General features: G+C 57.2%; 1 protein-coding gene across 1 annotated transcript in view; it reads left to right on the top strand.

Moving 5' to 3' along the window:
• The first annotated feature begins 113 nt into the window (after positions 1–113).
• Cntn2 (contactin 2) overlaps positions 114–15,968 on the top strand; it is a 29,459-nt gene continuing 13,604 nt past the window's right edge. Inside the window, exons 1-8 of the mRNA XM_070041703.1 lie at positions 114–306; positions 8,264–8,429; positions 12,962–13,106; positions 13,191–13,366; positions 13,554–13,649; positions 13,973–14,182; positions 14,453–14,552; positions 15,578–15,753. Coding sequence (XP_069897804.1) covers positions 8,348–8,429; positions 12,962–13,106; positions 13,191–13,366; positions 13,554–13,649; positions 13,973–14,182; positions 14,453–14,552; positions 15,578–15,753 — 985 coding nt within the window. The 5' untranslated portion in view covers positions 114–306; positions 8,264–8,347. The remainder of the gene's footprint in view (positions 307–8,263; positions 8,430–12,961; positions 13,107–13,190; positions 13,367–13,553; positions 13,650–13,972; positions 14,183–14,452; positions 14,553–15,577; positions 15,754–15,968) is intronic.

Below are 15,968 nucleotides of genomic sequence, written 5' to 3'. Positions count from 1 at the left end.
GGTGGGGACGGGAGGGGGCGGGGGGGGGGGGGCGAGGAAGCCATGGCTGGGCCGAGAGAGAGCGTCGGCAGAGGCGCAGAGCCAGCCAGTGAGCGAGCCGGGAGAGGGAGGAGCACATCTTAATGCGGAGATGCTGCAGTGGCTGGGCGCGCACACACGCGCCCTCGCCCGCCACCGCCCGGCCCGGCCACCGCCGCTGCCGCGCCAGGACAGCTAGCTCAGGCCAGCACCCCGGGGAGCCCCCACCGCACCCCCGGGCGGCGTCCACCTGCCCCCTGCCCCACCAACGCCCCTCCTGTGCTCCAGGTAGGTGCCAACCGCTTTTGTCTGCTCCAACCCCGGGAACCCAGCCTGTCCACATCTCCCTTATAACTTGGGTGGGGACGGGGGGGGGGGGAGACAGGGCCACCCCGCTGGATGCCCCCCTCCCGCTGGGTCTGATCTCACCAGCCCCATGGGGATCCTGTACTGTCGTGATTGTCTTACGTCTTGGCTACATGACATCCTCCAGGGCCCTGGCACCAAGGCAGAGCCTGCACCCCCCGGGGGGGAGTGGGTCCCCAGGAATCCCAGCCCTTGGGCCAGCAGTGGGGATTGCCTGTCCAGTGAGCAGGAGCTTCCAGACCTTTCCTGATCGCTGGTCCAGTGCCACGCCAACCTGTAAAGCCAGGGCCTTGGCTTGCCCCAGAGAGCTCCTGGGTGGCACGAAGCCTGGGCTGGCATGTGAGGTCACCCAGGGGACTGCGTGTGCAAAGTCTTCCTTCTGTTGGACAGCAGGGGAGACTGTGGGAGAGACAGGAGAGAGCGGAGCACAAGTTTGGGCAAAGGCTTGCTCAGGAGTTGAGACTCAGGGAGGAGAAACTGAGGCAAGTTACACCCCAAGGGTGATAGGCTGTGTTTCCTCTCCTTCCCCCATCTCCTCCTCCCCAACCTTGTCTTCTCCTTGTATCCCTGCCCCTCCACCACTGGTAGGAGGGAAGGCTTGGCTCAAAGTTTGGTGCTCGGGGGACTCCAAGAGTCCCCCTGCCCAGCACCACCGCTTACGTAAAAAGCCAAGAGAGAGGAGAAAGCATCCAAGCCAGCAAGTATCCAGGGCTGAATTCTGTGGCCTAGGGTGAGGTAGAGCATGTGGGAGGAGGTGCAGACACCAGACAGCGCTAGGCACTGCTGGAGCTGAGCCTGTGTCCGGGGAACAGCTGCCAAAGTTGTCTAAAGATTTGGGAATCCATTGTGGCTAGCAGGGGGTGACTGCTCCTGGCTACAGCCCTGGACAAGGGTGTGTCTGGGCTCTCTGCCACCTGCTCCCAGGTCCCACCAACAGGGGCTGGGCTTACCGCTGGAGATCAAGGGCAGCACAGAGAAGGCAACCAACCTATGGGAAAGGCAGGAGCAAGTTAGCTTCGGGGTGAGGCAGGGAGATAACTGGAAAACGTCCCGTCCCCTGGCTCTGACTGAAGGGGGTTCTGTCCTCAGAGACAGCCCCAAACAAGCCCTTTCCACCGGCTCACAGAGCTCAGCCACAAGGTCAAAGTCCTTCTTAATGTCCCATGGGAATAGTCTGCAGCCAGGAAGAGGGAGGGAGGTAGGGGGTGAGACAGAGCTGGTGGTATCAAATCTCCCAAAGCCAGCCCTGCCTCAGACAGAAGCCCCCGGTCCTGTGCTCACCAGGAGTGATGAAGGAAACCCAGGCCGGCTGCCCAGGAAATCGGGGCTGTGGATTGAGTCTGCTCACTTCCCTTCCTCCCCGCTGGTGATCTCCCACCAGGCCAAGCGCTTCCCTGCTCCCTTCTCCATACGCTGGCCCCCACTGCTCCCCTACACCCTCCCTGGCTGCATGCGCTTCTCTGGCTCTGCTCCCCTGCCAGATTTTCCTCCTTATGCAACTCCACTCCAGCACCTACTCTAGTAGCAATTGTTCAAATGGAGACAGTGTGGGCTGGGCTCTGAGCAGCTCTGATGGACTGGACGTTGTCCATCCTGCCCATGGCTGACCACCCCTCCTGTCCAGGAGCGTGCCCATGGGAGGATGGTCCCCACGCTAGGCTCTCCTTCCTGAGCCCGCCAGCTTGGAGCATGGCCCATCCCCTGGAAAGAAACCTTTTCAAGATAACTGTTGGCGAGAAAGCACATTTCAAGTACAATTACCAAGCCGGAGTGTGGGTGGTGTTTGTATTTTTGGAGGGATTTCTGGGGTAAAACCAGAGGTCGGGGAAGAAGTGGTTGATTGGCACATGGGGAAGATCGGAGCAAAGAAAGCGCCAGTAAAGCAGGAGGGATGTAAGTTAGACCAGAGGAGATACTTCCTGAGGAGGAAGTGAGCCATTTGCCTTTCTTTTAGATGACTTTCAAGAGGACTGGAAAATTGGAGTCAGGATCTAGTTTCATCCCCAGAGGCAGAGATGAGGCTGGGCGACCTGTAAATGGCCACGCCGCAGGGGGCCCTTGGTGAATGCTCTTGGTGACTGGAGTGATCACAAAGGGACTTGTGTGTCCTCATTAACTCCATCCTGGAGAACCAACAGCCTTTCTTCCACTTAACAAGTTCTTACTTCACAATGAGCCCAGGTTTCTTTGTTTTCTGAGGAAGATAGCAACCAAAGCAAAAATATGAGATGTCCTCATCCCACCTCTGAACATCTCCCCCATCGGGGACACACGGGTCCCCAGGGAAGCACAGAGCCTCCTACTCAGTTGTGCAAGCCAGCCCCTGGCGAAAAACCTGCTGGGTCTCCCCCAGCCAGACCCCCATCCCCACAGTGTCTGCCAATCTTGAAGAAGACCACAAAGGTCCCCCTCATCCACAGTGTCCAGCAGAGGTCAGCCTTCTTGCTGTGTTGCCCAGACTTTTGCCCTGAGCCAGCCTTCAGGAAGCTGCCCAACCACTGAGGGAGTCTCCCCTCTGTGGAGATGGAGGGGGACCATTGTTCTTACCCCCCCCCCCCACCCAGCGTCTCTAAAGAGGGCCCCGAAGGGGCTGGGAGTGTAGTTCAGGACAGTGATTTTCTAGTGTGTGAGGACCTCGGTTTGACATCAGAAAGGGGAGAGGGTCCTTCTTCCAAAGCCAGTGCTTGCTGCTCCTACCACACAGGCAGCCAGACAGGTAATGGGAAAACCAAAGGTGGCTGGGTGCTGGTGGCACATGTCTGTAATCCTAGCTACTCAGGAGGCTGAGATCTGAGGATCACAGTTCAAAGCCAGCCCAGTCAGGAAAGTCTGTGAGACTCTTATCTCCAATTAACTGCCAGAAAACTACAAGTGGTGCTATGGTTCAAAGTGGTAAAGTGCTAGCTTTGAGCAAATAAGAACTCAGAGACAGCATCCAGGCCCACAACTGACAAAAGCAAAACAAACAAACAAAAGCCCAAAGTGGCTTGTCTCTGGACCCAAGCTTCCTTCTGGGAGGACCTAAGTCTGCTTTTGTCCCCTCCCTACTCTGAAGGGTATCTGGCCCCAGAGGACAGGCACAGGATGATCAGAGACTCCAGGCTGCCCATCAAGTGCCAGACTCCCCTTTGTACAGTGCTGAGAGCCCGGGCAGATCCACGAGCCCCAGGGGTCACCATCTCCCCAACTCCCGCATCAGCACCAGGCTGGGGCCTCGGGCAACCAGCTGCTGACACGAAGAAGAGCTGGCAGAAGAAGCTGTGGGGTGGAGGGAAGGGGCACACAGAGGAGACTGAGGGGAGGTGTGGCTACACTTCTCTTTCCCCCATTTGAAGCTGAAGAGAGAGCCCCATCCCATCCCATGTCTACCCTAGTCCCTGTCTGGCTCAAGGCTCTGTGGACACCTCTCAGCTGGCATCTCCCCTGCCTCGCCGTGTCATCTGCTGCCTAGCCTTGCATGCTGAGCACCTCAATGGCTCCCACCTCAGAGTCCTGTCTCCCAGGGGCCGGGGGCACATAAGCTGGTTCCCAATCTCCCTGGAGGACGATGGTGCTGTTCAAGGTGGCAGCTCCTGTCTTAAGCAGAGGACCAGTGCTGAACTTGTTCTTCCGTCCTCTGAGGCAGGAGGTGGGGGCTGAGGAGTGTTGTGGGGGAGAGCCCACATACACCTCTGACCTGAATACATCGTGCCGTAGGCTGGGTGGCTGCTGGTACTTATGTAGGTTCATCGCACCTGGAAGAGGAGGGAGGCGCCTGCCCAGGACACAGTGCCCTGAGCAGGGGTGAGTGTGGTGTAGAGCCGGAACTGAGTCAGGAAGTCCGCTGGGACAGCTGGAGTATCCACAGACACAGGAGGGCCATACAGGCTCCTCCAGAAGCTCTCTTCTTCCCCAAGCACTTTTGAAGGGCCAAGGCTGGCTCCGACTTTGCCCCCTTCTCCCCAGGGGCCAGGAAAGGCTCAGAATGACAATGATAACTAAAGTTATAATAATTATTCAGGGGTCTGGCTGACTTCTTTTCCCTATCCTGAGAGCCCCTGGGGCTATAGTACAGAATAGAGGCAAAGGGAAGGGCCCCACGGGCTGCTAGAGTACTTCAGAAGCTAACAATAAACTACTCTCTGCCTCCTATTGGGCTCCAAACTCCCTTCTTTCCCCACTGACAGAAGTTAGCAGGCCCTCACAGCTCCAGCCTCCACGATCTTGGCACCCCAAGAGATACCATTTGGGGAGAGTGTAGCTTTTATCTTCTGACTGGCTATAAGCAGCAGTCTTTAGCCCAGCAAACCTCACCAGCCTTGTTGCGTGCTGGAGTCTAGCTCACTGCCTCTGTCCTCCAGCTGTTCCCCTTTGTTTCCTGGGCTGAGAACTTTCGCCAGCTCCCCCCTGACTCCCTTAGACCCCCAAGTAGCCAGTTCCCCCATGTGCTGGGCCAGCCCCCCTGCAACAGCCTGTGCCCGCCTGTGCCAGCCTGCGCCTGCACTCCTGCACCGGGGCAGCTGGCCTGGGCGAGGCTGGGCTGGCTCAAGCCTGGGCCTGGCATAGCTCCACTCCAGGCTTGCTCCTAACAAAAAGACCCCTCCATTGCGGGCATCCTAGAACATGTCCTAGGGCAGATGGTGGGGGCGATGGCTGGTCTGGGAACTGGTATACTCGTCCTACGGCTGCTCTCTGTTGGTCAGAGGTCCATAAAGGCAGTGTCTCCATTACAGCTGCCCCTGCACTCAGCACAATGCCTGGCACATGGTCAAAGGATGCTGTCATGGAAATAGACTCAGGCAAGGATGGATGCTGACTGCCTCACCTTCAGGGAGCAATAATACACTCCAACCTTAAGCCCAAACTATGAGAGTCTGTGTGTGTCCACACATAGGCGTGTACAAGACTGTTCATCCAAGACCTCAGCACTCCATGGGGCTCAGTATATATCTGATGGAGCTCACTGGTGTCCAGTGCCCCCCAAGAACCACTCCAAGTTCTCACCCCTGCTGGCCCGACTCACACCTGCTCTAAAGCTGTAGATCCCAGTCCCGAGATGTCTCCAAAGCCCCCTGGGCTGGAAAGATGCTGGTAGAAATCTGGATTACACTGAGCTTCATAAAAGATGAGCCCGGAGATTGGATTTCCCGTGATCTACAGTGATCTCCTGTGGGAATAGAGACAGCAGATGAGCCTGACCACCACAGGGGGCCACTGTGATGCTCTCCAGGCCTCGCCTTGGTCTGGCCCCTTCCGGGTGGACCTCTGCAGCCCAGCTCTGCCCGGGCCAGCCCCACAGCTCACAATGAGCTCCTACTCTGGCAGGCTGACAGAAGGCTGGAGCCAATGAAGACAGAGCATCTTCTCTCTGCCAGGCACCAGGTCGTGGGCTCGCCAGGGCCAACAGGGAGTTTTGAACCTGGCTCAAGGAGACTTCCCACAAGGAAACCTCCTGGAAAGTTTGCTCGGTGAAGCAGATGGAAGTGGAGATGCTCCGGTGGGAGGGGGGAAGGGACGGAGAGCATCTTCTCCTCTGTCTCCTCTCTCTCTCTCTCTCTCTCTCTCTCTCTCTCTCTCTCTCTCTCTCTCTCTCTCTCTCTCTCTCTCTCTCTCTCTCTCTCTTCCCCCCACCCCGTGGTTCCTTTCTTCCCCCTGCGAATCCAACTGGCCTGAGGCTTCATAGTAACTTAGGGACCTTGGCAGAAAACACTCGGTTACCGCCTGTAGCATGCAAGAACGACTTGCAAAACACTCATGACAAACTCCATCTTTCCAATAAGAACACTGGGGCTCCATGATGAGAAAGAGCTTCTCCAAGCTCACAGAAGCCCATATGACCAGCTCCTGCCCACCAGGTTCCAAATGCTGGAAGATTCCAAGCTGTCCCAGTGCTTTTCTATTCTGAGGATAACTCTTTGCATTAGTGCTCAGGGTATGGCATTTTCCCATGAACAGACACCTGGCCAGCAGACCTGTGTGTGTGTGTGTGTGTGTGTGTGTGTGTGTGTGTGTGTGTGTGTGTGTGCCAGTTTGACCTGGGGTTCTTCCAAAGAACACCAAAGACCATCATCCTGTCAGAGATTCTGAGCTCCTGGTGCAGCCGTGTCTCCTGGCTATACAGGACCACGGTGAGATGTGGCATACAAGCAATGTTTGTAAATGTGTGGATAGAGCGCTGGGCATGGTGCTGGGCACGGGGATCCTGGATGAGCATTACAGGCGCTCTCCCCACAGGGTGTCACCCAGCATGGAACTGAGTTCTCTGCGCTTTCTGGAAGGGTAACGTGTGGCCCGGAGGTGCTGCAGGGAAATGGGTGAGCAGGTTGTCAGAGAAGGCTGGAGGTGTCTGGATTTGGTCTGGAACTGAGAGTAGCAAGGAGGAGGGGAGCAGGTGTCTGGCAGGTGGTGACTGCACTCCTTCCTGACAAGGAGAAGTAGCTATGAGGCTGGAATCAGGTGGGGAAGGGCCACTATCTGCTCATCTCCCAGCACCCTGCTTCTGGACTCTGCCCAGCAGCCTCACCCTGTTCTCCTGGACAGGCCCCAGGACCACATCTCTCCTCCCTCCTGCAGCCCCTCTGGGTGGCAGCCAGGGCTGTGCAGGCTGAAGGCTGGTGATTCCCCACAGGCCCCCTCCCCCCTCCCTGTGGAGAGGGTGGGAACTCTTTCCAAGGGAAAGGAAAGTGAATATGGGTTGTCCCTTTCATCGTCAGGTCCTGCCATGGCCTCCAGCTGCAACCCAGAGCCCTGTATACCTTCCTTCTCCACCAGCCCCACCCAGAGGACAGCTCTCAGCCGCTCAGCTCTCTGGCCGAGAAACCCATCTCAAATAGTAAAACACAGGTCCAGAGACAGCCAGACTGCACAAACACCCCCACCCAGATCCTGTCCTGTGCCTAGACTGCCACAGGCTGGCAGGGGGATTCGGCAGAGCTGCAGAATCTGCAGCTGGGCAAGCACCTTGCCAGCTGTGGCCGCACCAAATCAGGGTATTGGTGACCAGGCACACTGGAGCGACTGGAAGACAGGACCCCAAGTCTGCACTCCAATAGAGGGAAGAGAGTGGATGAGGAAGCGGGTCTAGGCCCACCCCTACTCTCAAGATGAGATCGCTGGGTCAGGATGCTGCCTGGCTCTCTACGGCCGGTCCAGCATAGGACCTCGGGAGCTGCAGATGGAACCAAGTCCCTACTAGCCAACGTCCTCCTGGGAGCTGCATGAACTCTTGCATGAGGCCTGCTAGGGACATGGCTAACAGATCTAAGGTCATGACTCCCCCATCAGTCATGTGAAGCACGTCAGTGCCTTACCTGGGCACCCTGGCCTCAGGGTGTGGCTAAGAAAAGCAGGCTGGTCTGAAGAGACTTGATGCAGCTCCCAGAGAGGGCTTTTGAGCTCCTACCCAGCAGAGATGGGGGACGGGCCAGGGAGAGCAAGTCCCACCCAATCTGCCAATCACCAGAGGAGGAAGGCATCCTGGCCCCCACAGCCAGGTTCCCACCCCGCCCTCTTCCAGACTCTGTGTGGAGGGACATCTAGAGCTAGCTCGGACAAGCAGGCAGGTGGACTCTTGCCTCCCAATTAACACTGCCCAGCTTTTACCGTCTGATCAGCACCCCCACCGGCTTATGGAGGGGGAGGGGGCAGAAAAACAGGGCAGAGCCAGACTCCCAGAGGGGCAGTGGGAGGCACTAGGCCCTTGGAAATTGTCCAAGGTAATAGCCAAGCCCCTCCCCTGGGGCTGGGGGTGGGGGTGGGGGGAGGAATGGCGGATGAGCTTAAGAGCGATTTCTCCAGCATTGACCCAGGCAAGAGGAGCATTTGCTCACTAAGCAGATGCAGGTGCCTGAGAGAAGGCCAGGCCTTGGTTCAGAGTCCTCTATCATCTCTGCCTCCCCAGGTGCTTGTCAGCCTCTGGGCAGACTCTCCCAAGCTGGGCTGAGGCTCGTCTCTTCTGATTCCTGCCTTGGCTTGGGATCCCAGCATGGGGACCCTCACCAGGAAGAAGCCATGCCTACTGCCGCTGCTGCCACTGCTGGTCACCTGGACCCTCGCCTTCTCCCCAGGTAAGAGCGTTCACCTGGGCTAGCAGTGATGCTTGTCCTGGCTTGGGTGATGACTACAGAAGTAATTGCCTCTGCCTGGCACAGCGCCCAGAGCCTCACTAAAACGGTTTCCCCATCTGTGGATCTTCCCTTCGAGGTTAGGAGGAGAGACAATGAGTCGTTGTGTTGTAGGTGAAGGAAAGAATGACCCAGGAAGGGTGAGTGGGCTACCCTGGTCACACAGGAAATTATGCTACGACCAGATCTCCGTGCTGTCCACCCAGAACTAGGCCTGCACTGTCCAACAGACAGTGGCCATGGACTGCTAACATTCCATTCAGTGAAAACAATCAGTGTCCTTCGATTCACAAGCCACCTTTCAAGGGCTCAGAAGCCACCCCAGAAAAGACAGATCATGGCGTCAGGCTCTGGAGCTCATGCCTATAATCCTAGCTATGCAGGAGGCAGGCTGAGAGCTGGAGGATTGTGGTTCAAAGCCAATCCTGGGCAGGAAAATCTTAGAGACTCTTTCTCCAATTAACCAGCAGCAGGCCAAAAGTGGAAGTGTGGCTCAAGCCATAGAGTGCCAGCTTTGAGCACAGAAAGCTGAGTGGGGATGAGAGGCCTTGAGTTCAAGCCCCAGTGTCAGCACGTGGGAAAGAGAAAGAGAAGGTCATGAGGCAGGCCCATCAGATCCAAAAAAGCTCACAGAGCGCTCCGGAGTCCCAGATGGGAGCAGTGGGCTGACCTCCAGGAGAGGGAATGAGGGGGCACCACGTACCAGCAGAGAAAACATAGAGAGCAGATGGCAGAAGAACTGGGAGCTCATGAAGCTACCTGTCCCCACAGAGGGGAGGAGGGTCCCAGAACTGGAGGTCTCCAGGGCTACCACTGAGGGGGGGGGTCTCTGAGCCTGATACCAGGCCCAGGTCAATTGGTTATTTCTTTTCCCCAACAAATTCCCAGGGAGGGCGCTGCGCTCCTCTCTGCAGTCCTGGAGTCCCGCTCACCAACTCCCCCACACCTCCCACCACACCCCTACCAGGCCACAGACCTGTGTCGAGGTCATCTGCACAGGCACGTGTCCACCACTCTGCAGCCAGAGAGTCAGGGAGCTCCCCAGTGCCCCTGTCAGAGGAGCAGGTAGAGCAGGGAGCCCTGGACCCACAGGAAAGGTCTGGGTCCCTCAGTATCCCTGCCCCGCCCCTTCCCCCCCTCCCCAGGACAACTTGGTCAGCCATTGGGGCGGGCAGCCTTCAGGGTCTGCAGACCTCGAGAGGTCAGAGGGCAATTGCCAGGGGAGGCGGGACCTGGCCTGCCACCCCAGAGCAAGGCTTTGTGATTGTTGGGAGGGCGGGGCTGCTGGTATTGGAGTTCCAACTGAGGACCTCCTTGGCAAGTGTTCTGCAGTCAGGTCCCACCCTTTTCTGCTTTCTTTTGTTTTCAGCTAAGGTCTGGCTGTTTGTTTTTTTTTTTTTTTTTGGCCCAAGTTGACCTTGAACTGTCATTCTCTCCTCTCTACTTCCTGTAACTGGGATTACAGGTGTGAACTACCATGCCTGGCCTGTGCAAGATTTCTGACATGTGTGTGTGCATGCGTGCACACGCACGTGTGTGCACGGTGTGAAAAGGGGATGTGCACAGGTGGGTGTGTATGTACCGTAGGAAAGTGTGGGGCATGTGTGGGTGCCCATGAGCTGTGGAGATGGGAGTATGAGGGAGGGGTGGGGGGGAGGTTGGCTATGCCCAGAAGCCGTTGCTGCCTGGTGCTGGACCCTCAACCCTTCAGAATGCGACCAGGGGATTTGCACAACCTGGATCGTTGAGCCTCACTAGGTGTGAGGGAGTCTGCTTGCGCACCTCTGGGCCCCAGATGGTCCAGAAATGGAGGTCAAGAATGGTGATTAGGGGTGCTGACTGCATGAAGCTGGCAGGAGGGGAGAGGGACAAGGCTGGCTGAGCGCAGAATCCCTACCGGCTGCCCCAGATCTGCTTCCTGCTGTGTGACCCGGGCAAGTTACTAAACCCTTCTGAGTCTCACTTTCTACCATGGTGAAGTAAGAAAGTGCAGTGCCTTTAGCTGGGCACGGTGGCTCACACTCAGGAGGCTGAGATCTGAGGATCAAAGCCAGCCCGGGCAGGACAGTCTGTGAGACTCTTATCTCCAATAAACCACCAGAAAACCGGAAGTAGCACTGTGGCTCAAGTGGTAGAGTGCTAGCCTTGAGCTGAAGAGCTGAGGGACAGCACCCAGACCCAGAGTTCAAACCCCATGACTGACAAAAAAAAAAAAAAAAAGGAAGTGCAGCGCCTGCCTGGTAAAAGGGTTCTGAGGAAGAAAGAAGTGTGGACGGAGGCATCCTCACACAGTAAACGCAAATCAATGCTAGCACTGGTTTTTGCCACTGCTTTACTTATCATCAGCAGGTTATAAATACATGCCGAGGGAGATGAGCATGCGTGGTCATTTGCAGCTTTTGTGCGAGGAACAGATGTGTGTATAAATGTGTCTGTGGCCATCTGAGTTGTTTGTTGGGGTGCATGTGAGGGCATGCACATGGCTGGTACAAAGGAGAAAGCTTTCTTCTCAGGAAGAAAGACAGGCCGAAAGTGCAAGTGTGCCCCACCCCACCCCCACACTTCCTGCAAACTCCTAGTATACAAAGAGGCTGCAGCCCAGCCTCCTCCTCCTCCCTCCTCGGGGGTCCCAGCTGGAGCAGGGTCTCTACCCTCTACCACCTTCATTAACTCAGGATTAAGCTGGGCTTCCCAGCCCCGAGGCCCCGGGCGGTAGTGAGGGAGAGTAATGGTGGGTGGCAGGGAGGGGCTCGGGCCCAGGGGATGTCTGTCTCCCCCCCCTCCCCCTTTCTCAGAGCTGCTTGACAGCTGCCCCCCCCACACTCTTGGTGGGGAGGGGGTCCAGGGCCGGGCCTCAGCTGCGGCAGGGGGAGGGGTCCAGCCTGGGAAGAAGGCTGGCAGCTGGATGCACCAAGGAAGGAGGCGCTAATTGGTTAATGGGGACCCTTCCCTCCGCCACCCACCACAGGGGCTGGAAATCATTGAGGTAGGAGCCAATTAGGGGACCTGCCTCTCACCTGACGCCAAAGTGGCAGAGCAAGCGGGCGCCACCAGGCAGTAGACAGACCCTCCCTGGCAAAGGCAGATGAGGCCCTGTCCCTGCCCCATGCACATGCAGACAGCAGTGTCCCCTGGCACAGGGGCCAGAGAAATGCCCCTTGCAGGTGTAGTACCTGTTTGTTTAGCAATTTCAAGAGGTCTCAGTCTGCCCGTGTCATGCATTTGCTGTGTGGCTTTTTGGTATGTGTTGGTCCTGGGGCTTGAACTCAAGGCCTGGGTGTTGTCCCCGAACTTCTTTTTGCTCAAGGCTAGCATCGTACCACTTCAGCCACAGCTCCACTTGCAGCTTTTTGGTAGTGTCTCTGGTTCTTTCACTTTTAGTTTGCTTCTCAAGATAGGAGCTCTTACTTTGGCCCTGGCTGGATCTTGAGCCTCCTCCCTCTGCCTCCCCAGGTGACTGGGATTACATGCAGCTACTACCATGCCCAGCTGCATCCAATTTCCTTTACACAGATGAAGACAATGGTCCTGTAATTTGCCCTAAGATCACACTGGAGGAGCCCCCAACCAGAGCAACCTTTCACTGGGCCTCACTGTCTCCAGAATACATCCTGTTTCCCCCATCTTGGCCAGTGCGTCGTCTCACGCCTCGCACACCTGCAGATGGGTTCCTCCATGACGCTGCCCTGAGGCTCCCGGGGGGGAGGGGGCTCCATTCCTCCATTTGCAGGACCTGAGAGTCTCCATCCTAAGCCACCGTGTCAGCATGTTACCTTACAGACTCACTTTTCTGCCCCCTCTCCCTCCTTCAGGGAGAGGAGCTGAATCTGATTATTCCTCACAGCTCAGTGCCACATAGACAGCAGGCACTTCATAACTAAGCACAGGATGAGCGAGCTGACTCCACCAGCTTGAGTAGATGGGCCCTGCCCAGCTTCTTTAAAATCAAATTTAAATTAATTAAAATTCAATCAAATCAAGCCAAGGGCTGGTGGCTCACACCTGTAATCCTAGCTACTCAGGAAGCTGCGCTCTGAGGAGCACAGTTCAAACTCAGCCTGGGCAGAAAAGCCCACAAGATTTTATCTCCAGTTAACCAGCAAAAAGCTGGTGTGTGGCTCATGTGATAGAGCACTAGCCTTGAGTGGAAAAGCAAAGAAAGAGCCCAGGGCCCTGAGTTCAAGTCCCAGTACCGGAATATACGCGCGCATGCACGCGCACGCACACACCACACACACACACACACACACACACACACACACAATCAAATGAAATGTTGGTTCCTCAGCCACGTTAGCCACATTTCAAGTTCCCAATAGTCGTCAGTAACTGGTGGCCACCATATTGGATAATGTGAACAATGGCAAAACCCATCACCGCAGGAAGTTCTGCTGTTCTGCGGGAGGGTACACCCCAGGGGTGATTCTCCAGCCCGCCTCAGGCCCTGAGGCCTCTTGGTGGTGTCCCGCCTGCAGCTCAGAGCTCCTCGTGGGCTTCCCCAGCCACCTTCGGGCCTGTCTTCGAAGACCAGCCGCTCGGCCTGCTATTCCCAGAGGAGTCCACGGAGGAGCAGGTGACACTGGCATGCCGTGCCCGGGCCAGCCCTCCAGCTACCTATAGGTGAGGCCTTTGCCGGGCACACTTTTCCCGCATGCCAGCCTTATGTCAGCTAGGACTGAGATTGCCCTCCTGTGCCCGCTGCAGGTGGAAGATGAACGGCACGGAGATGAAGCTGGAACCCGGGTCCCGTCACCAGCTGGTGGGGGGCAACCTGGTCATCACCAACCCCACCAAGGCCCAGGATGCCGGCGTCTACCAGTGCCTGGCCTCAAACCCAGTGGGCACGGTGGTCAGCAGGGAGGCTGTCCTCCGCTTTGGCTGTGAGACCCACAGGGGACGGAGACCCTAGGGGGTGGGGGAGGAGGAAGGGCCTAAAAGGAAAGGCGACACCTCCAGCAGGCCTTTGCTGCCCTCTGACCCTAGTGACTTGCTTCTTCCCTCATGGGGGGCAGCCGGGAGGGCCCCCAGGTTGCAGGACAGCCCCTGAGCCCTGGTCTCCACCTCCAGTTCTTCAGGAATTCTCCAAGGAAGAGCGAGACCCGGTGAAAACCCATGAGGGCTGGGGGGTGATGCTCCCGTGTAACCCGCCGGCCCACTACCCAGGTGAGTGGGGTGCAGGGGGCTCCCAGTGCTCGGCAGAGAGGGGGAGGAAGAAGAGGTGGCATGTGACTCTTGGACGCCTCCATCCTGGGTCCCAGCGTGAAATGACTCAGTTTCCCTTTGGGTCGATCATTTCCTAGCTGTCCCTGAAGGCGTGTGTGCTCCCCGCTGGGACAGAGCGAAAGCCTCTTCTTCCCTCAGCTCCAGTTCTGTGTATGGGGGGCTTGGGGTACAACGTGCTCATCTTCCTCCCCTATGGTGGGGTCCAACCCAGCCTGGCTGTGAGCCCAGCACCCCGTGGTTGCCTCGAACTCCCCACCTCCTAGGCTTGTCCTACCGCTGGCTCCTCAATGAGTTCCCCAACTTCATCCCGACGGACGGGCGTCACTTCGTGTCCCAGACCACAGGGAACCTGTACATCGCCCGGACCAACGCTTCGGATCTGGGCAACTACTCCTGCCTGGCCACCAGCCACATGGACTTCTCCACCAAGAGTGTCTTCAGCAAGTTCGCGCAGCTCAACCTGGCAGCCGAAGGTCAGGCCGGAGGGCACGGCGGAGAAGGGAGCTGGAAGGGCCGAGGGCTTCGCTTGGGGCTGGAGAAGACCAGCTGGCGGGGCACAGGATCCAGGCTCTGGGAGCCCCAGTCCTCCTGCTGAAAGCTCTCGAACCTGTGCCCCAGGCCGCAAGGGGAAAGGGCAATCTCTGACCCTCCACTCCCCTACCAGATGCATGGGCTGTGAGCAGTGACATTAACACTGGTCTGGGGGCGCTGGCTTGTGACTTGCAAATGCCTCTCTTCCCCAGACCCCCGGCTCTTTGCACCCAGCATCAAGGCCCGGTTCCCCCCAGAGACCTACGCGCTGGTGGGACAGCAGGTGACACTGGAGTGCTTCGCCTTTGGGAAGTAAGCAGTGTAGGAGCCCCTTGGGAGCACACAGGGGGCATCGCCCACCCCCACTGAGCACCCCATCCTGGGACCCCACGCACATGGGTTACTTTTCCTGAGCCTGGCAGGGTCAGGCCTATGGAGGTTATGCAGGGCTGGAAGCAAGAATCACAGAGTAGAGATGCCAACTCACCCTGCCTGGTTCAAATCCCAGCTCTGCCACTGGCTCGCTGGGAGACTGTGGGTAAATTACCTAACCTCTCTAGGGCTGTTTCCTTATTGTTGAATGGTAATAACACTATGTCTGCAGGGGCTTGTTATGAAGATTAAATAAGTTAACTCACCTTTCAGCCCTTAGAGCAGTGCCTGGCATTTGGTGAAGTGTTCCGTGTTAACCATTAGTTAAAAAATCACAGAGGCTTCACCGAGACTGCGCTATTCTCAGTAGCAGGTGCTCAGTAAATGTGTGTGGAATGAATAAGCAACTGGGATTTGAACTGTGGTCTTCCTGATCCTCACATGTCCCCTGGGCCTCTGCTTTCTGGAAAGTGTTACTGAGAAAAGCAGTAGCCACCCAGGACACAGGATCCAGAGCTTGGAAATGCCCTTAGAAAACCATTAGGCAGGTGGCATGGAGGTCCTGTGGGACTCACCGATTCTTAGTCCAAGCTAATACACAGATTGTCAAAGTGCCTTGGGAAGTGGAGTGACGGGAGAAGGGACCCATAAAGACCCAGGTCTCGGGCCACTGCTGACCAGTGTGCCTGGGAGGGAAAGGCAGCTTCGGGGTACAGATCAACTTCATTGGCTTCCTAGCTGTGGCATGGGGTGGGTATAGAGGAGCCCTGCTTCATGTCCTCCCTGCCCCACTGCGTCCCGAGCCTGTCCCAGAGAAGAGCCTGAGAACGGTTCACACATGCCCTCAGCCCCTCCCCTGCCAGCATCTGAGGAAGGCTGGGCACTGGGTCTGAGGTGCTATGGATACCCGGGTGGCACCGCCTGATCCGCTTGCTCCCTCCGCCTGTGTCTCTCTCCTCTGGCAGCCCCGTCCCCAGGATCAAGTGGCGCAAGGTGGACGGCACGTTATCCCCGCAGTGGGCCACGGCCGAGCCCACCCTGCAGATTCCCAGTGTGAGCTTTGAGGACGAGGGCACCTATGAGTGCGAGGTGGAGAACTCCAAGGGCCGAGATACCGTCCAGGGCCGCGTCATCGTGCAGGGTACAGAGCCTGGCTGCTCCCCCTTTCCTGCCTCCACCCTTGTCCCCGAGGAGAAGGCTGAGCGACCCTCCCATCTCTGGTCCCAGCCAGAACCTCTCTGAACAAACAGAATGTCAGCTAGGGCTACAGAAAGCACAGCGAAGGCCTTGCAATGATTTAAGTTGCTAAAAAGTCAAATAAAAATAATGAAAGCTGGGTGCTAGTGACTCAGGCCT

Source organism: Dipodomys merriami, unplaced genomic scaffold (assembly GCF_024711535.1).
Source record: "Dipodomys merriami isolate MVZ:Mamm:240054 unplaced genomic scaffold, mDipMer1.0.p SCAF_31, whole genome shotgun sequence".
Lineage (NCBI taxonomy): Eukaryota > Metazoa > Chordata > Mammalia > Rodentia > Heteromyidae > Dipodomys > Dipodomys merriami.
This window is presented reverse-complemented; position numbering and strand designations above follow the sequence as displayed.